Here is a 21,412-nt window from a genome sequence, read left to right as displayed (position 1 = left end):
GGAGAGGGAGTGGGAAGTGAAAGATGATAGTGTGTGTGAGTACCCAGTTTCTCGGCAGAAAGGTTAGTGGTTGTGCGCGACACCAGTGCATCCTGTATTTATTTAAATAGAGGAGGCCATGGCAAAGCGCTCGTGCCATCATAGGAAGACAGAACGCTGTCCCGACTCCGCTGGAGAGCCGACAGAGCGGAGTGTGACGGTGCATCTATCCGGCTTCCGCGGGTTTTTCAGCCAGGTGCACTGTAGGATGCTCGTGTCTCCAAAGGCCTTACAACCATGCAAGCACAGGCCGCACTTGTGCCATAAATATCGTTGCAGCAAGTTTTCCCACGCCTTTCTATTTCTTTCTTGTGCCTCTATACTAGCTTCGTTGTGCCTTTATGATCACTTGCGCGCTTTTCGTCTAAGAAATGGTAGTCTGTGCTCTGTCCTATCCCTTTCATGTGTTTGTCTTCGCAATACGCGCTGTACATTAGTTGTTCAGCGAGAACAAACAGCATGCAACTGTGTAAACCTAAAAGGGAGGCCTTAAATTTTATCGCTATGGTGAGGGTTATTCACTTTCACGTGAAAATGATAAAAAGAAATGAAAAAAATGTCAGACAAGAAGGAAAAACACTATTAAAAAAAAGCTAGTTTTAGAGCAAGTTGCACAATGATCTACGCGCACCCCAGTCACTGCACTTGAGCTTGAGATATACAACCTCAGCGAAATAGTGTCTTACATTGAACAAACAAGGATCATGGGCTTCTTTAGACGAAAACGTTCATTAGGGCGGCCAAATTTGCGCCGCGTTTTATTCCACAGCAGTTTCAAGAAAAAATTGGGCTCTGAAGGTAGTTAGCCAGCGAAGCTGAGGTATCACCTGATCCGACAGTTCAATGTGACATAGCCTTGAACCATTGAGCATTGCACTACATGAAATGATTGATAGCAAGACAATTGTCTAGACTCCGTTGCGCATATCGACGTTGCTATTCCCGTCACAGCTTATCGCCTTCATGCTTATCTTCTGGAGTCCTAAGATGCGTGGCCTTCCCATAACGCTATAACCAACAAATGAAATCGGTTGCCAGGCTGGTTCTTTTTTTAAATGTGATAGTGCAGTGACATCACTCCCTTCTTCGTATGCTACAGTTGCCGCTTCGCAGAGCTGCAGCTTATGCAAGCGCAATCTTTAACGGGAAGCGCATGCGGCTAACTCTATGGCTTTTGCATTGTTCGAACGAGCCTTATAATCTACCATGTCGTTCTGACATTTGTTTTGTGCTTTTATTTATTGAAACGAACACTGAGGTACGTCTTGCATGTGCCATTCCATTGGAGTTAGACACTTTTGATTCAATTTGTGGAATGGTTTTCTGTCGAGTGTTCTGTCGACGGCGACTAACCAATCCCGGGATACGAGTAATATACAGCTTTGCCATAAAAGAAAATCACTCGCATTACGTTTTGTTATTTTTGCCCTGCGTAGGCTGGCTAACTATACACTCTTCTGGCTAACATCCACGCCTTCTTCCTTTCTTTCTCCTCCTCCTCCTTTGGTGCTTGTGAAAGCACCTCCCATTTTAGTGTGCGTGAGCGAGCGTTAAGCTATTGTATCGCATTTATTTCAACAGTTAGAAAGATAAAGTCACCAGAAAAAAAAAGCTTGACGTCAAGTACTGCTTGGATAATAAGAACGACGTATTCATAGAATTAAGTACTATTGTGAGCAGGCTCTATGGATCGGCGATTGTCTGGAATTCACAGCTTGCTCCGAACAACTTACAATAACCCACCGAGACTGCATTTGGCGTTAAAATGGCGGTACCGACGTAACAGTGAGGCAGAAATGTCTGATATCATTGAGCTGTCGCTACCATATCTAAGAACAATGAGGGCTGCTTGAAATTGCGATGGCGAAAAATTACTAAGGCGTCTTCGCGTAATACCCTCATTCGGTTGGTTAGCCTCTCACGCGCATGAAGATAGACAGGAGCGCCGACTTTATTTCTCACAATGCATTTCGTGCGTGCAAATGATGTCCAGGCGGCGGGGTGTGCCTGGATTTCTGAAGTGCTCCCTTTCAGCGGTCGCTTCCTCTCTTCCCGCCTTGTGGGGTTCTGTCTCCAGTTTACTTCTCTGTTAGTAGTTTGCACTCGCGGCACAGGGCACAAAAAAAGAAAGGGGCGTGCAATACAAAACAAATGATGTCCCAAGGCCAATCAGACCGTTACGATATGGTCTGAGCACTAAGCAGTAATGCCTGTTTCGAAAAAATCTCGTTATCTTGCACTACGTGATGGGAACACCTTCATACAGTCTTTGACTTTGGGACCTCCTTATGTATACTACGCACATGCAATTATCTGTATTTTTACTAATAAATAAATAAATAAATTGTGAAATTGTGAAATTTGGATTTGAGAAAAAAATTGCGGTAGGTGCGCTGCCGCGCCAACAGCTTTCTGTATTCCCCGCATTAGAGAGTGTCCAGCCGCCACACTGCTCAGCTATTGCTACTGGTGTGCTACAATAAATGTCATTTCCAGTTATGTTTTCTCCACGAAGATTGAATTGGCCGTACTTTAGTTGGACTGCCTTGTCAGGCTAGCCGGCACTTTTATCAATCTTTGCTCTGTTTTCGGTCATTGGAAAATGCCACTCAACATTAAAAAAAATACTGACTTTAGCCAGAGTTAGAACGCACGAATTCCTTATTGTGGACCGGGTGTTCTTATTGCTACACGGCAGCTCCATTGAGGTGATAAAAGCAGAAGCTTGCAGTGGACATACCGACACACAAGCGGCAAAGCCGCCTTGCGCATACTTACCGTGATAACAGACACCAGAATTGCTTGCGCTGCAAGGCTTGTCATATGGTGAATAATAAATAGGAAACACTTCTCAGACTGAATACTAGTGAATGAGCGTTCTCACACATTACAACATGTTGCGAAGACTATGTGAGTTTGTCAGAGCGCATGTGCAATGGCTATGTCGGAGTTTTGGAAGGTAATCTAATTTGTGAGAGGGCATGTGCAATGACGTGAACATAAAATGTGTGTTATATTGTTTCACGTACCCCGTCTATGACCGTGCTCTCTTCAATTGAATGTGCATGTAGGAGAGGTTTGTATCATGTGTGGTGCTGGTTACTCCTTTCTTAGGCCCAGCACATAGCAAAGATAGCCTGGCTCAAACAAAGAAACAAGTAAACAATGCAGAATATTAAAATGAAATGTTAACAGAAGTAGAAATCTGCTAACCTTAGTTTACAGAAAATTGAAATTGGCAAGTAACATAGCGCCGTAAAGAAGAGGAACAAGTTGAAACAGGACAAGCGCTAACTTTCAATTAATACCTTATTGCGAATCCTGAGCATGCATGCATATATATATATATATATATATATATATATATATATATATATATATATATATATATATATATATATATATATATATATATATATAAGCGCGAACTTTTAATTAATACCTTATTGCGAATCCTGAGCATGCATATATATATATATATATATATATATATATATATATATATATATATATATATATATATATGTATATATATATATATATATATGTATGTATGTATGTATATATATATACCCATCCGAATCCGCAGATACGACGGACGACTTCGTCTTTAACTACCCATTAAACTAAAATAGAGATTTCAAATTTTAATGTTCATAGCAAACTATCCGGTAATAAGCATCGACATGAACAACGAGTATAACCTTGTGTTGCTGTCAGGTCTTCAGCGGATCTATAGAAAAAAATTGCATAGATGAAACATTTAATTTCTCAATTTTCTAGAATTCCTTCTAAATGCAATATAATTAGCATAGCAGACGTTGGGTTAAGCTTCTAACGAGAGCGGACAAAAGTTTTAGTGGAGGTACGAAAATTCTCGCGAGAACCATAAAAGCACTTCCCTGCCCTTCGGGTAAATAATCTTGCTTCGCAACTTGCGGACGCAGGAGATACGAGAAAACAAAACCGAATGCGCTTATTCCAAGGCAAAACTGCTACACGTCTGCATACACAAGGGACCAGAACAAACAGAGAAGAGCATTCGCAGAAGCAAGCAGATCTTAAACAACAGAGCAGCGGCTTAAAACACTTTGTAATCTATATTCCCGAAATGCATGTGCGATAGATATCGCTCTTGTGCAAACCTGCGTACCGTAAACACTTCCTTGAGTTAGGTGGGGTTAAGGGCATTCTAAATTCTTTGTAATTTATTTTTAATCTGCGAATTTTATGCCACCACATGTGTTACAGATGCATCTTTGTATATGTTTAGGAAGTTACAACCTTAACGGGGCAAGAGGACGCGGGTCAAGTCCTTCAGGTGAGTGCGACTGTCAACGTGACATGACGGTGAATGCTGCTCTATTGCGAGGCTCAGCAATGACGCAGCGTAGTGGCTTATAGTCGAAACAGAAATAGATGCTGTGCCACTTTTGTGTAGGGACGGAGGTCATACGCGTGTCATGTGCATCTTTGCTGCAAGCGCGAGCTAACAATAAATCCCAATTTCGCTAGTCAGCTTATTCGTAGTCTATAAGTAAGATAAACGTTTGTAAAAGAATGTGGACTTCAAAACGTCGCAGAAGCAGCTAATAGGCAGTTTCATGTGGTTTGGCACCACCAAACCGATGTTGTTGCACACTGGGGAAATGAAAACACCGATATAAAACACGGAGGTCATTAGTAGGAAAAAGACTTGTCGTGCTAAGCAAACAGCACTTGTTTGCTGTTTGGATCTATTTATATCAAGCGTATCCTTGGCGAATTCCTTCTTTGAACAGTAACAAAGTATATAAAATGTCCTTGTTACCTATTTTTCTTACTCTAATCGTTTCTTACCGCAATTACTGCTAAAGGAATTTGGCATTTTGCTTGCCAAAATGACGATTTGATTACGAGGCACGCCGTAGTGGAGGGACTCTGGATTAATTTTAACCACCTGGGGACTTTTAACGTGCCCCAGTGCACGGTACACGGCTGTTTTTGCATTTCGCCCCCATCGAAATGCGGCCACCGCGGCAAGGATTCGATCCCACGACCTCGACCTTAGCAACGCAACACCATAGCCGCTAAGCCACCACGGCGAGTTTACTGCCGAGTGCTTGATACCGGTTACATAGGTGGCGCTGATTATAATGGGATGTAATTACAAAAGGCGCATGTATTGCGAATGGAAAAATATCCACTTCCAAAATATGCCCTTAGTAACATTTTCCGGATGTCGCCCGTTGTTTCCCCTGTAGCAATTTTAAAAGGAAGAACCGAAGTTCATTCAAGAGACCGTAGTGGTTGAGTACGCATAGCGTTCAATGAAATGAAAGTATCGATGGGAAAACTGCTTGTTGCACGCCATCATGCCAGGCTCAAATCAAAACGTCAGCAGTAATGGGTGCTGAAAACAGAATTCTGTGTTTCCCCTCGTATTTCTAAAGACTGTACATTGCGTACACATTTCATGTAAAGTAGCATATGGAATAAAAAGAACCTTCTACTGGACACTCAGTTTACCTAACACGCTAGAAAGGCGTCGCAACAAAATATCTGGCAATACTGTCGGTAATAATCACGTACCTTAAAGCATTATAAATATTCATTACTGTTGCTTGGAAATTTATGAGTGATAAAGATATTTCTTTCACAATGAAATTACACAAAACACAAATGAACAATCGTGCAGGGATGACTAAGAAACTTGATGCTGAGAATTAGTGAACACACTCTTGCATTGTCGAGCTCCTGAATAAACTTTCAATACGTTTGGACATTTATCGGTTGATATATTCAACTTTGAATGTTATTACGTGATTACATGTGCCGTACGGGCTCTTTCGTACGGATATATTTCCAGGAACGCCAGGAAAATACACAGTAACAGGGAACCGACGACCAGCTTCTGCGGCACAGAAACCGAGTGAGTAGAAATGCCTTCGTCTCTTCCAGGGCAGATCATGCTGAAGGCTGCAAGGATAGCTTCACAGCGAAGTGTGATTGCAGTGTTTGTTACTTAACTAACCACAAACTAATGTAGTTTGGTTATTTTCACACAGTGAACATTAGCGTATGCATGTGTTGTTGATGTGCCAGCTCAACGCAGAAGCCTGCAATTGCCTCTATGTTGATAGCAGCATTTCTTCTTCAGTGAACATCAGGAAAAACATGTAACCGCCGACAATCGCCTGCCTCAAGAATTAAATAAATCATAACAAAAAAAACGAACAAAAGAAACGACCCATCTACAGTACCAGCCATTGTACATATATAGCCAATACCGCCACTGTGCTTTATAAAAAAAAAAAAAACATGGTTTAGTGTTCTTCGCTTGTGACAAAGACGCAAACTACCCACTATGGTGGCCGTAGAGGCCTGACACGTGAGAGACTCCAACACTCTGGGCTAACTAATTAGACCAGTATGCCGAAAATATTCGTCAAATTGCACGGCTGCCTATTTATTGCCAGTAGGCATGTGATGCCCACCGGTATACCTCGGCCGAACAGAAGCCATTTGCAGCACCAGTAATTACGTCTGAGTGCGGAGTGCCATAGATCAGCGAGGCCGCTCTACAAAACGCCTACGGTACTACTTCAGCCTATGCGCGGTTTTACAACGCCCAAACGACGTCAACTTTTACGTAATTCCCACAGACTCCCCACGACGTTCGGGCCATATGTCTGCGCCCAAACCAGTGCACGTAGTTCGGATGAAGCCCTATTACTAGCAATGACAACCACATGCCCGATTCTCGTCGGTGAACCGTTTACCTGGTCTTTTCTTTCTGTATTTTCTGTCCTCTTGTTCAACCTAGAAGTCACCTAATCTGTCTTTTTTCTTGAAAAAAAAAATATGGAGTGCGACAACCCGAAGCAACGTACGAGCTAAGAGAGATGCCATAAGGAAGCGGGAGGGAGGGAGGGGGACTCAGAATAGGTTCGACCACCAGGGGGGTCGTTATTGTGCAACTGAATCAAAATGAAGGCGCCTTTAGCACTTAGTCGCAATTTAAATGCGATCAGCGCTAACACGAGTTGAACCTGGTGGCTTTTGTGGATGGGGATAGTGCCGCGGGGGTAGAATTCATACGCTTGACGTACAATTGTTAATGTCATTGCTTGAGTACGCTTTCAGATGGCTGCCGGAAGACATAGATGACATTGGCATTCTGCTACGCAAATGTGCCGATCTCTGCCGACTCTTTCCAGTCTTCCCTCATGCGATAACATTCACAGATATTTGCGTGAGTAACGTATGAAAGGAATGACGGCATCCTCTAGAACTCCGATAATGTAACTCTGTGCGCCTGTTGTTTATTAAAAACGTCAATCTTGACTTCTTCATTGGTACGAAGAATGCCAAATGAGAGAATGCAATGGGTCTGAAGCTTTGTTTGCCATTATGCAGCAGATAGACAGCGAATTCGAACATTCAGCAGTGGATATTAGGGAATGAGAGGGCTAGCCGCCGAGTTAAAACAACGTAAATGCCAAGTGACAAAAGAAAAGTAAGAAGCATTGCTTAAGGCAGGTGAACCTGACTGACGCGCTTCTTGCCATTTAGCCTTTGCTTGCTTTTGAGGAACTTTCGAGGCACTCAGATGGTCGTGAAATGAAAAATGTGCTTGTGTACGGGAATCTACGTGCACGTTAACCCCATGCGTTCAGCATTATTGTAGATAACCCCACACTGTGGCGTCCCTCAAAGCCCCGATGTTAGTTCGGAAGGTTGAACGCCATTATACGATAAGCCAATAAATCAGTCAATCGATGAAGACATTGCATCCTATTATGTGTCGAATTCATCCCACCTTGCTGGACCGATTTATGGGTGATCCACGAAGGCGATTCCGGTATGTGCTCCCCAACAGAACGCGACTGCACCAAAAACGTCTGTGCACATGGCTGAATGCATAGAACAAAGCACATTACAATGCGATGTCTGATGCGGAAACCATCGCTATTGTTCATTTTAGAGGGACCCAGATATGTCGTCCGAAAGCCAGGTTCCCGTTTTACGGGTGAGTAGTAAATTCAGCTTGTTGCAAATACAGCGCCTCACGACTGCAAATATGACTCGATGGCTAACTATAAGTGCTGTTTATATGCTTAAACAAAAATGCCATGTAGCTTGTGTTCTCTTTGCAAAAATATGATTACCTACACGGACTCCTTTTGCGCTGATGTGTTATCTGCGCTGTCCTAAGTACACTTAAGGATGAAGCATAAAGGTAACGAACAAAGGCCAGACAATGTTTAATCCATGATCTTTCTTGGTTAAATAATAATAATAATAATAATAATAATAATAATAATAATAATAATAATAATAATAATAATAATAATAATAATAATAATAATAATGTAAAAACTAATATACATTACAACGTTTTCAGTACGCTAATAAGAATTTCTGAAAAAAGAACAGAAATGTGCTGCCTGTAGGACAAAACAGTTATGCATGAACAAAGGGTAGAACGTTGTAATTACAAGGGGCATCTAGGTGTGCTGACTGGCAAATGAATACCCGGAGGGCACAAAAAGACATGCTGTTTAGGTTCTCATCCAATTAAGTACTCAGCCTTTAGGTTTAGTAAATGTCAACTTGGTGAAGCCGTAAATTTGTTCTACAACGAAGTAAAACAAAAGTGTGACTCTTACGAGTTTCATACGGTCTTTTCTATGGGGCCAGTCTTCTAACTCTGGCGCTCTTTGGCCAAACCTGGCCCTTGCGCCATAAAACACCACATATCATCATCAGTCTTATAACTCGAAAAATAAAGCGTTACAGCAAGAAAAAATTTTATTGCTATAACGGAGGAATAAAAGCATGAGCTCCATTCGGTGGACGCATGTGCCTGCCTAATACCAGCTGGATGCTGTCATGATGTCATAGCTCAACCATGCCATACGTAAATATTACAACAAACATGCCGAAAAGACAGAGCAGCTACAACATTCCTTGCTACGGGGCAGCCTCCAGCTTGTAGACACAATAAAGTGGTTTAAAAATATGTGCTTGCGGTTAAATACTTCCACAATAACCACCTAGGCGGACAAACGACGTGAAGCACACAAATCAGCACAGCAGATATGGTGAGCCTTGATCACGAATGCGTGTTCTCGAAGAAGGAGGCGAAGGCTTTAGTGGCTGTTCTGTATGTAACCCGTCAAACCACTAGTCAGGCATGCAGCCTGATGCCTAAAAAGTGACGACGACGAGCTTCAATCTGCCACTCACTGATCGTTTCTGCGTTGTCAGGACCTCACGTTTCAGAGGTCGTGGCTTTGGTCATATCTCCACTGGATTAAGCATGCGAAAGGCCACTTGCCATCGTCTGATAGTATCAGAAAAAGGAAAAAAATTGACACTTTTAGAACTTTAGAACAAGAGAGAGAAACGTCGACAGCATATGCAACTCTAGAACTTGTCAAAGCAGGAAATGGGAAACTGGATGAGGTCCGACTCTTCGCAACAAGTGCGTAAGGTTTAGCCTTCGAGCAGACGTGTCTCCATTTGTTTTCTGTCGTCTCCTTTTTCTTCCTTACGTTATTTACATTGTGCCAGATTGCCTTTATTAAGAGACAAGGAGTTGACCAACTAGCTCCTGCCAAGGTTAGGAACGCCTGTGTTTCTTGCGAACTACACGGCCCTTGTGCGCGGAGAAATATATTTGCAGGACGTTTGAAAAGCTCGAACATGCTAGCGGAATCCATAAAACCGCGTAGTCACTTACTTTATTAAAAGAAGCAGCCATTTCTTTCGAAATTTTATTTTGAAAAATATAGCCAAGCAGGTAGACGGCTGTGGTAGCTGCCAAGGACTACTGCGAGAGCATTGAAGGGTTTTAATTTGACTACTGATTGTAAGATGCTTGCAACCTACGAAGTTTGCAGGAGCGGCTTCTAAATCAAGTGATGCCATTTTAAATGTTTTTAGGGGTGCGACAGAAAAGCCCGAAGGCCCCAGCAAGGAACAGGAAACCGGCGCCTACAAGTGAGTAGAGCCCACCTTCTTCTCCAGAAATGCATGTTTATCGCGGCAACAATTACAGCTCGATAGAACGTTTGTGCAGTGCAAGCTGAAGAGCAAATTGTAATGCTAAGTACTTGAGCATTTTTATCTCGTTCATGAAGAGAAGGTTACATGTGCTGCTTTTTGCAGTTGCAACTATTCTGGACGATACAGATACCCTCAAATCATAGCCGATGTTTAGGTTATTGCCAGAAACTGTTCGTAATGATGTCGTCATGAATTACTTAACAAATGTATACTTGAGTACCTATAAGACTAAACACATGGCCAGGTTTCATACAAGATTTGATACACGAAATTTCTTTTAAAAATGCTGCAGGGACAAGAAAAAAGTACGCACCACGACCAGATGACTTTTTCTTTAGTTAGGGAAAAAGCAAACCAATAAGAAGAACACGACCCCCCGTATCAGCCATCACAGAATATGTTAAGGTAAGGAAAATGGAAAACTGCGCGTGCTTTAGGAATAAATTAAGCTACAGCCAACCATAAAAATTTAGTTCCGCTGCGTTTCTGGATTCGTGTAAATTGACTCCAGAAAAAACATTCTATGTCTTCTATCAGACAGCAGTACTGGCAGTACTTGGTCTCAAAAGTTCTCGGAGCTGAAATGGATTTTAACCAAGGCGCCCGTAAACGTAGAAGTGAGAGCGCAAGCGCGCGACACTGCACATTTGCAACGACTTTCTTCGGTACTTAAGCGCTCCTGCAAGCACTTTAAGCATCGACAGCTGGGTGACCGATACATCTGCCTTACACAAATTGCATACAAGTGTAGAGTGTAAAAGATGTTGCACTGATGTATATTTCTAGATTGCAGGACCAAAAACACTACCCACAAGGCTCCAGCAAAGCAGATTCCCTCAAAGCCCACCGGTGAGTGCAGCTACCTTCTTTTGCAAAGCCAAAGCCAGCTGTTATATTTGAGGCATGCTACGATTTATTTATCCAGTTACTGCGGAGCCCACCTGCTATATATTCTAACTTTTCTTTTTTACCTTGATGACCTCGCGGGTATACCTGACTTTCATTCGGGCCTTTGTCTGAAATACCACAAAGATGTTTTCCTTTGAAATGTTAAGCAATCACTGATATAAGTATTTATGTGAAATACACACCTGCGAAATCCACACACCAGAATGATACATTTCACCTACAGACAAGCCTTATTCAATATCACAATTAATGAAAATTGCAGGAAACCGTAGAAGGACAAGTGCCTTGACGCAATGCAAGTGGTTTTAATTGATGTGACAATTAACTCATGACCACAATTCTGAAAAAAATTCTTACAGATGTCACAGTTTTTCTTTAAAACTTATGGTAGCGCTGAAAAGGACGGACACACGATGAAAAGACGACACGACGACGTCTTTTCACCGTGTGTCCGTCCTTTTCAGCGCTACCATCAGTTTTAAAGAATGCATCACCAACTAGCCCGGCACCAAGTTTTATTGAAGTCACAGTTTTTGTCTGCTGTTTTCCTGTACCAATTATATCTTCTTTATGAACACGTATAAAAAGGCAGAGGGGGAGCAGCCGGTGTTGTCTACTTGCTAAGCATCTCTTACAAGACAAACAATAAGGAAACGAGAAGTAGCACAGACTCATTGAATGTGTTCTCCCTTTATTACGGCATAGTTTGCCCCACAATACCGAGATGGTGTTCAAAGTTCCGTAATGGGGTGAACACAAATGCGCTAATGTATGCAATATAAATATGTGTTAATCGATAAAACTTCCTGTGCAAAACAATTCAATATTTCATAGAGATAATTTTGCCACAGCACATTTTTCTCAAATTGCCAATTTCACTTCTTTTGCTCGAGCGCGTAAATACATTAAAGAACTCCTATATTTAAAGTTAATCCAGAGTCCCCCACTGCAGCATGCCTCATAATCAGATCCTTGTTTTGGCGCGTACGAGATAAACAAAAAAAAAAAAGCTTTTTTAAAGAAACGTGTGAGTATTACGATGACGATCTGTAGAGCAGTGACGTAGACTCTAAATACGTCATTCATTATATTCTATTTTAAGCAGTAAACTATCTGCCAACAACATGGCAGCGCACGAGAAATGACTTAGCTGAATGCATGAAACGTGCTACGATACAAATATAGCTGTGCGTCTAGGCTACGTAAATAGCCTAAGGCCTCAGGCAATGAAGAAAATACCTAGGTACATATTGATTTACATGAAGAAAACGCAGCCAATGGCTGCTGTTAATAACAGACGGGTAATACAAGGTGTCTTGTGATAGAAACGATGAGGTGTGAAAGGAAGAAAAAAGCAAACTAGTTAATTTTTCAACATTTTTATGCTGTTTATAGCTTAATGAAACCATTTCTTTATAATTTAGAGGTGCTGTTGGTGTGCAGTAGCCATTTGATTCTTATTTCTGTGACATATGATTGTGTAAACGTTACCTGTTAGCTAGGAAAGAGTCATTCAAATTTTCGTGATTACACTACAGCAAACAAGTTTTTCAGTAAGGGAAAGCTACAATTCAGGCATGTACAATTTTTCACATACGTACCAAGAATTTACACTTGAATAAAACCTGTAGTACACTTTGAGTGCGAGGAAAAGAAATCTGTAACATATAGTTAAAAATAAAGTGTTCGATAATGGGCTACTGGCTCCAAGTTACAAAGGGCACAAGCTTTGAGGAGGCTTGGAAATCAGATCTCTACAAAATATCTGACCTATTGTCAGACATCTTGGCCAAGCCGCATGTTCATGGGATCTTGCTTGGCCGATTAACAACAAAATGTGGACATGATTTCATACATGGGCCTACCTACCTGTTCGCGCAGCACTATTCGGAGGCCCGCCACTACACCTACTTATAATGGGTTATGGCACGCTCCAATAAAAAGAGCAGCGGCCTCTAGAACCTTGCACTAAAATGGGCCAATTGGACAATGTTCCTAATGTGGTTTAGACCTTAAAGAGCAATTTTACAATTCGCGAGGGTAAACTTACATCACATCATACTGAACTTTTTTATCCAGATGATACGACTAATCAGGGGACCTTCGCAGAAATCTTCAAGGGCTATTAAAGAGAAACAGTAAGACAGTTTAAAGTGATGAGGTATACTTTCAATTCTATTATCCTTCGTTTCGAAGTCACAGGCTAAATAGTAGCACACAAAATGAAGACAACGCCATCATATGACTTTTTTAGAGATTTTTTGCTGATACCCCAGTGGCAGTCCGCCAGAGTGACGTCGAGTATTTCAACCTATCTATCCGTATTTGGGCAGTTGTGGCTGTCTAAAGAACCTCTAAACCTGCGAAGTTGAGTCATGCTATTTTAGAATGCAACGTTATAACGAAATAAATTACTAGGTCTGATGATGCACCGTTACGATCCATATAATGTCACAGCTAGCTGGTACAATAATTTCATGGCGGCGTCGTCTTCCGTCTTTCATTCTTGCAATGTTTTTTTTTGCTTATACCTACCCTCTTTTTCCTGTAATAGCTGCTCTTTTTTGGTATTGTACCAGGTCTATTTATTAACAGAAATCACGTTTTTTACTTCAGTTTCCCTTTAAAGAGATAGCTGTCAGGGCTCTTTAAGGCCCTTTTTTCCCTGGCGTCTGTAGCTCCTACAGTGATGATGCAGCATTATCAACGCCATATATATTTGCATCGGCATAGTGGTATACAGCAAAATTTGCTTTATCAAGAAGTCTCGAGGTACATACTCTGCCCACTTTCCTCACGCATGATAGCGTGCTAGCTCCTTGAAACGACAGCAATCCTCCTCCTTATGTTGCTGCCGCACGCAAGTAAGTAAACGCAGAGGTACAATGAAGACTCGCATTAAAAAACATCACTGATTTGCCTTTTGCGATGGCGAGGTAAATGGATGGACAAAGTAAAACACGAATACAGGATGTTTCTTGCACAATTTGTGGGTAAAAGGACTCCTCCTGAAAGCAGAACTGACAGTAAGTGCGGAAGTATTCACAGACAGTGCACTGTCAACTTCAATCGGTGGGAAAGTGAGCGCGAGGGCACGAAATACTGATTGCGTCCGAGGCGATTCAGACACACAATCACGCCAAGATGAGGTCTAGATCCGGGTGAACAGTGTGCATAATATTCCTTACAAAAATTTCCATTCGCTTGACTTATCAGTGCTGTTGCAATGGCTAAACGTCTTAGAGCGCAGCTCTCAGGATCCCGTTCGTGCGGCGAGCGTCGGCGTCGGCGGCGTCGGCGGCGTAATCGAGCGAATGAGCACAGCGAAAGATGGAAGAGCCAACGCGGGGAGGGATATGAAAGACGTGAGCCGCGAACGATGGAGACCAATGAGAGCGGCCCCTTCAGTGACGCGCGCGCGGTAAACTGGTGTCATGCAGACCCGCCCAACCACTCGATGCGTAGTCGTGACTGGTTTCAGCCGGACCGCTTGTTTCGTACTATCGTCCGCTCGAGTCAGCTTTCGCTCACGCTTGTTTGGCTTGCTTGGTTTGTTCTCGTTCGCGCTTCTTTCGTTTGCCATGGTTTGCAATTCTTTTTTAATCGCATTGTATGCGCGATGGGAATTGTGCAATACTTTCTGGAAGCCACACGGCACCAGCGATAACACTGGAGCTTTCACTGAGTCATCGGATTTTCAACGATCGCCGACTCTGCTACGTGTCTCTCTCAAATTCTTTGCTACTATATATTGCGAAATGAAAACACTATATATATATTTTTTTCACCTATATAACTGCGCTCAACTTTCGCATGAGGGAGTATCGTAATCATCTGTGAATTTTTCTCATTGTTTATGTATTATGACTTTCTACAATACGTTGTTGTAGTTGACAACAAAAATGTTTTTATATAGTGTCCTGTTTAGCAATAAGCTAAACTACTTGAACCTGCACACAAAATTTAACCATCGCACGAGACTCGGCTGAAACTAGCTTTAAAATCTGAACGATACTGAGAGGATTAGCACGGCCCCCCCGGAAGGATGACACGCAAAATCGTGAGGCATTGCACCTTGCAGCATATTTTTAAAGCTTGTGTCTCTCTCTCGAGCTTCCGTGAAAATAAAACTACATCGGGGATCAAATGGTTTCACCTCGTATAGGGTGCAGTGAAAACGTATTTTAATTAGAAAATGGTAGCACAAGTGTGGCATTTCACCTGCATACAGTTTATGTCCGGGCGTTAACCATTGCTTAACACTGAGCACAATGTATATTTAAATCCTAAAGCTACTATTACAATCAACATGTAGCACAAATGCGCTTTATCCATATTTATTTAGGCAATGCAACCACGGATCACCCTCCAGCGGCTGGAACGCAACAAGATGGAAGTGGGAATGCGGGTAAGGGTGGCTGCTATCTTCTTACCAACAAAAATCTTGCTGTAGTGTGCGATCGTTGAAATGAGGGTTTCATAACCAAATGTATTTAGAAATTGCCATTCTGCTCTACTTCTGGCAATAAAGAAGCGTGGATGTGCTAGCTACATTATAGGAAAATGTCCCCGCAATTACATAAAGCGCCACTTTTGTGCACAAGAGGGTACACACACACACACACACACACACACACACACACACACACACACACACACACACACACACACACACACACACACACACACACACACACACACACACACACACACACACATATATATATATATATATATATATATATATATATATATATATATATATATATATATATATATATATAAAGAGAGAGAGTGAGAGGAACGAGAATGAAGGAAACCAAGGGGCCCAATTTTTATTAATCATATCGTAAAAATCCAACACATACACCAAGTATGGCATAGGGGAAATCGCTTGTACTTACTAATTTAATTTAGGAAACTATAAATTAACAGAAATGAAAACGGATCAACAAACGACTTGCCGCCGGTGTGGAACGATTTCATGTCTTCGCATTACGCATGCGATACTCTTACCGACTGAGCTACCGCGGTGCCGTTTTCCCACCCACTTTTCTATGTGAACCATCTTCAGATATATCTTCAGATATATTTTCAGCAGCAGAGCAAGGCTCTCCATTAACAGTTATTGAGGTTGGATTAGAAGAAGGGTGACTGATTGTTTTCGAGAATTGAGATAAATGGTGTTTTATGAATGTTGTTAGAGGGGTATTGCAATAAAAGCATTCTAGCAGCTTCCGTCTATAAGTGAGTTTATAAACGAAAATTTGCTGCTGTTCAGGCAGCTCCTGTAAAGGCGCAACGCTTTTTGCGGTCGATCAGCTGCATCACCCTGGTATACCACCAGTGTCTCGGGTTTCTCTTCATACATTTTTGGGGAACAAGCTTTGATAGACATTTGTTCACCCCACTTGTCAAACCATTCTAATAGTAAATGAGGAATTAAAGATCCCAAATATCACTCATGAACAAAAACTTGTCTAAATCTGATTCACGGTTATTATTGCATCGTCTTCAGCATGAGGAATATCGAAGGACATATTGTAAGGTGGCGTTTTGGGTGCACAAAAAATCTATACAAAGGGAGACTGCTTTATAATTGGACAGGCACTCCATGGCACAGGGAAAATAATGCCTACACAAACCTTTGTAACCACTGAGCATTGAATTTGTGCCATTGTTTTTCTCTGTTTTCAGTTGGACATGGTGGAATAATGGACCCTATGGCCATGGGAACGGGAGGCATGGGAATGGGAGGAATGGGAATGGGAGGTATGGGCATGGGAGGCATGGGAATGGGATACGGTGAGTGAAATCTCTCCTTTGTTACAAATGTAAACTCTCTTGTATGTTCGATTGCTCGAACAACGCCGCATTGTTTACTGTTCGACCTATAACGTCACATGATGCGGGTTTCTCGCTGATTCAACTAACACGTGACCTCTCGATCAATAAGAAAAATAACACCCAAATTACTATACAGAAGCCATAGTCGCATATAACAATGCCCCATAGAAGAGTGATGAACGAGACAAAATATTAAAAAAAAAATCCCTGCTGAGCTTACCTCTAGATCAACGTCGAGGTTAATGCGATAAGCAATGAAAAAAAAATGCAGCCACATTCTTCCCTTCTGTGTAGCTGCCTTCTTCAATTTTTGGTTAGCTTACTGATGTAAACAGCGCAAGAGTGGACATGGGACACTAGTAAGGCAACAAGGACAAGAGCTGACTTCCAACTGGCGTTTATTACAAAAAGGCATGCATATCCATGCATACGTCCTGTCCTTCAGTTAATATCGTCAGTGTAAAACTAAGTGCAATATAACCATGAACCTTCACCAACTAGCCCCCTTCATTGCTTTACTAAATGCATATATAAGCTCTCATACTTTGTAATAACGGCGAGTTGGAAGTCAGTACTTCTGCTTGTCACCTTACTAGCGTCCCGTGTCCACTCTTGCATTGGTTATATCAGCATGGAATACCAACTAACCTGGTGTCACACGTTGCTTCAGTTTTGGTTACCGAAATCTTCACTTCTCTGGTGATCAACGCTCCTTGCTCAACACACGCTCTGGTCCCGTTGTGTTCATTTCATTTGTTTCTCTCAAATCATCCCCTTTTGATGCCAAGTTACTGACTTCTCTGTACCTGGCTTCAGTAATAATTACGAAGCTTTCTTTACTTTGAGTGTATATTACTATTTTGTTTTACGTAACTTGGTGGGCCCGCTATCTTCTACAGATGCGTTGTGTATGTATTTGCAGGTCCAATGAGTATGACAGGAATGTTGATAACACAAATAGGAAATACATGTAAGTTGAGCTTCCGCGAAGCAAAATTCTCTTGGAATATCAAATGCCTGCTGTGACCACTTCACAATGAAGGGTCTCTATAGAGCGGGTACCTGCAGCACCGCTGAGCTTTAGCTTCGTGCTGCACTTTCTACTTTCCGTGCTATGTTTAGTCGCGCTTTGTTCGTGCTAGTGCGTACAGGCGTACAATAACGACTGCCCTTTGTACTGCAATGGCTGGATTCTCCTCGTTTAGAGCTTTTTAATAGCAATGCCATTAATAATTGCTTACAAATATACCATTATCTGCGCGAAACTGCGCTTGCCAACTACATCGATAGCTTTGTGAACAATGCGGGTTATTTAGGCGCTGCAAGTGGAAGTTTCTAGAAAAACGTTTTCATCGACGTGCCAGAATTTATGACCATCAAGTTATTTCGTATATTTTTATTTTCTCGCTTTTCGCATCGCTATTGGTATTATTGCAGAGAGCCCAGAACATCATGATATAGGTGACTGTAGGTGACGCACACGTCACCTATAGTTTAAGGAACTTCGCAAAACAAATCAGGAATGTGAACGCCTCAAGTAAGCTGCCAAAATATTTTATCGAACTACGCACATCGATCAATGTACTCGATTCACAATAAATATGTGACCTAAACTCAAAACAAATATGCCGTTATTGCACATAGTATTGGGAAGCCTAATTCACCAGCAAGAATGACGCAGCATTTCGGGAAGCTAGGTTCAACAGTATTTATATGGCATATGGAGCTCAGTGCAAAAACTGGAGGATGACAAATAGTGCCATCAAGAAAATTACAACATTGCGAGCATGCTAATCACCACAAAATAGAATCAGCTGACGTTTTAACGATAGCGCTTTCGTGGCACACGTACAAGGGAACCTTTAAAAAAGGAAAAAGGAATACGCCAAGAACGTGTATTGATTCTTCTTTCCGATATACTTCAAAACAAATCAGGAACACTTCTAAGCCCGACACGTTTGGGTGAAGTCAAGATCCAGATTCGGCGGCAATATTATCGTTTACTGGTATTATCGTTTACTTTGTTCTTCCCTCTATTGACCGCGAAGTTCGTTTTTCTTTCGTAAATGTCGCAAACTCTTAATCATGCGATGTCGCGCTCATCGCAACGCCATGTGGTTGTTTTCTCATCAATGATCAACTCATCATAAAAGAAATCTAACATGTCCGACTTTTGTTAGCGGATCATCCTTCTTCACAGAGTGGAAGCGCGAGGATTACAGGCAACCTAGTTCGACTTCATTAGCGAGCCTAGCGTACCTCATGCATTAGCCTATACTGTATAACACAGCGAGCTCGACAACTCTGAATATTCCGATGGCCGCATAGCTTTTCTTGTATAGAGTGTCTAGGTCCTCTGAGTTGATCTAAATACAATAGGTGGAAATTAGAGCAGGGAAGCATGTATACTTGTATCGAGGTGCTGGAGCAGCCAAAGTACACTGATTGCAGGAAATGGAAGGACGTCGCTTGTATTACCTTTGGTTCAAATCTGATAATACTCTATTTGGCGAAAATACGGGATAAGGTCTCAACTGGGCACCCTTAAAAATAAGTGACCACAATTCCTCGCATATTGCACGGCGCAGTCAGTGTCGACAGAAGATGATTTCAGCACTCACTTATTTCGGTTATTGTTAGCCACTTAGTGAGCAGGAGATGTGTATGAATTAACATGCATTATAAACGAATTATGTTCATTACATGTGATTCACATTTGTTTAGTGGCCGAAGCTGCGGTCAAGATAACGAAAGCAGCTGTTGGAGCGGAAGACTCCGGTACCGCTTCAGGTGAGTACGCCTGAGTTACATTAAATTATTCCCTTTGTAATATCACATAAGGACCTGACAAGGGTTTGGTACTGCTGTCTATAGGCAAAGCGCGATGTTGGGCTATGACACTGAACCTTCACTTCTATCTAAAGCTTTTGTTTTAGAAACGTAATTTGTTTTTTTTGGTAATTCCTATTGCCGATTTTTACTTTGATAATCACGTTCATGATACGCACTTTGCACTATCTATCCATCTATGCCTTGATCTATCTCTGATCAAACCGTTTTCCTTTCACGATACCTTGGATCGTCGTTGACGTCAGGTATGTGCCTCGTGGTATGTGCCGCAAGGCATGTGACGATTTTTCAATGAACCTCTTTGTCGGTAATTTGGGTCACTGGATGTGAGCCACTCATAGATGAAGGCAAGCTCCAGAGAGAAGTCCGGCTGCGATAGACGCCTCATACGTGATACGTTTCAGTGGTGACCATGCGACATGTTGTTAGGTTGGTTCAACGCTAGTCGCATTAACGCCGATGGTCATCCTGAGATGCTTTCGGCCGGAATTTTTATTATTTCCCCGGGTGTTTGTGACCACTAAAATTGCGTGGCCCTTGAAAGACATACTCATGGTGGTGAAAGAATTAATTTAGAACAAAGTAAAGATATTTGTTTTAAAGTTCGTGCCACTAAGTATAACACGCTTGCCCCTGACAAACTTTCAGCGCCGCTGTGTATGCGTTCTGACACTCAGACATACCGCCACCTGAAACAGGGCCAGGTCAAGACTCCATGTTTCCGTGAGCCCACTGTACGTTCACGAGGGAAGCATCCCAAAAACCTTATTTCTTAACTAATGTGGACCTAACATATGACCGGCATTATTGGGCAGACTCACTCTACGGCATTGAGTTGGCGGGTTGGCCAAGTGGTACAGCATCACGGGATGGCTCACGGGCTGCTGGCTAGCGTCCAGTTCTGCTTCGCTGTTTGCGTTGGCCTATCCAATTGCTTCGCATTGTTCTTTCGAAAGGTGACGATTTATATGACATAATTACAGTTTTTCCACTTCCCAAACTTTTATGCAAGGAGACCCTCGAGAGGAGCAATCACTGGGATGCCTCTGAAGGCTTGATCCACCTGGAGCCAACAACGTGCTGCACGACTTCCTGAGTGAATGTCGTGTAGAAATTTGACGTACTTTGCGGCTCCTCGACATTCAAAATATGTTTACCTCTCTATCGAAAATTGCTTACAGAATCACCAGCTCATTAAGACTAGTCAAATATTTAGCATTATGCCATATTTATTCAGTGTTCCAAGATCTTATTCAGGTACCCAAATATGGGTCATGGAGCGTTAAAACATCTACAGTGGTGTTCCAGTCCCACCGTACAGAGAACAGCGAACATTCAAACTTGCTTCACATTACTTCATCCACTACGCCACAACATTACGTCATTTTCTCTGCTTTTACATTTATGCGTTTAAAAAAAAATCAGATGTGCTTATGTCACCATACTTTCCGTACAAATTACGATATCTTGAACATCGAAGGGCACTTTGTTATGAGAGATGTCAAACTTCTCGCCTCAACGCTGAACATTAGTATAATATTGTGCTCTATCGGATTCCAAGGCAATATTTATTTTAAGGGAAGGTTACTTCATGCGCAATGACACACCTGACATATACAAGAGTAGAATCTTCGCCACCATTTTTCTCAGAAAGCGGCGTACGCTGCTAAATAAAGAGAATGTGCTCGCGAATCGCAAGATCGACTTGGTTTGT

At 42.0% G+C, this 21,412-nt stretch overlaps 1 protein-coding gene and 1 pseudogene across 2 annotated transcripts in view; both read left to right on the top strand.

The window, feature by feature from the left end:
* Positions 1 to 21,412, top strand: part of LOC135904455 (uncharacterized) — a 38,450-nt gene that overhangs the window by 8,228 nt on the left and 8,810 nt on the right. The window contains exons 2-10 of one of the 2 annotated variants that reach the window (XM_065435273.1): positions 4,313 to 4,360; positions 5,888 to 5,950; positions 8,006 to 8,050; positions 9,970 to 10,026; positions 10,879 to 10,941; positions 15,347 to 15,409; positions 16,699 to 16,806; positions 17,771 to 17,818; positions 19,573 to 19,638. In XM_065435273.1, coding sequence (XP_065291345.1) covers positions 4,313 to 4,360; positions 5,888 to 5,950; positions 8,006 to 8,050; positions 9,970 to 10,026; positions 10,879 to 10,941; positions 15,347 to 15,409; positions 16,699 to 16,806; positions 17,771 to 17,818; positions 19,573 to 19,638 — 561 coding nt within the window. The remainder of the gene's footprint in view (positions 1 to 4,312; positions 4,361 to 5,887; positions 5,951 to 8,005; positions 8,051 to 9,969; positions 10,027 to 10,878; positions 10,942 to 15,346; positions 15,410 to 16,698; positions 16,807 to 17,770; positions 17,819 to 19,572; positions 19,639 to 21,412) is intronic. The other variant, XM_065435274.1, reaches the window with a different exon arrangement.
* On the top strand, positions 14,980 to 15,091 carry LOC135904469 (U6 spliceosomal RNA; annotated as a pseudogene).

Source organism: Dermacentor albipictus, chromosome 7 (assembly GCF_038994185.2).
Source record: "Dermacentor albipictus isolate Rhodes 1998 colony chromosome 7, USDA_Dalb.pri_finalv2, whole genome shotgun sequence".
Lineage (NCBI taxonomy): Eukaryota > Metazoa > Arthropoda > Arachnida > Ixodida > Ixodidae > Dermacentor > Dermacentor albipictus.
Note: the sequence above shows the minus strand (reverse complement) of the source record. Positions and strands in the feature narration are given on the sequence as shown.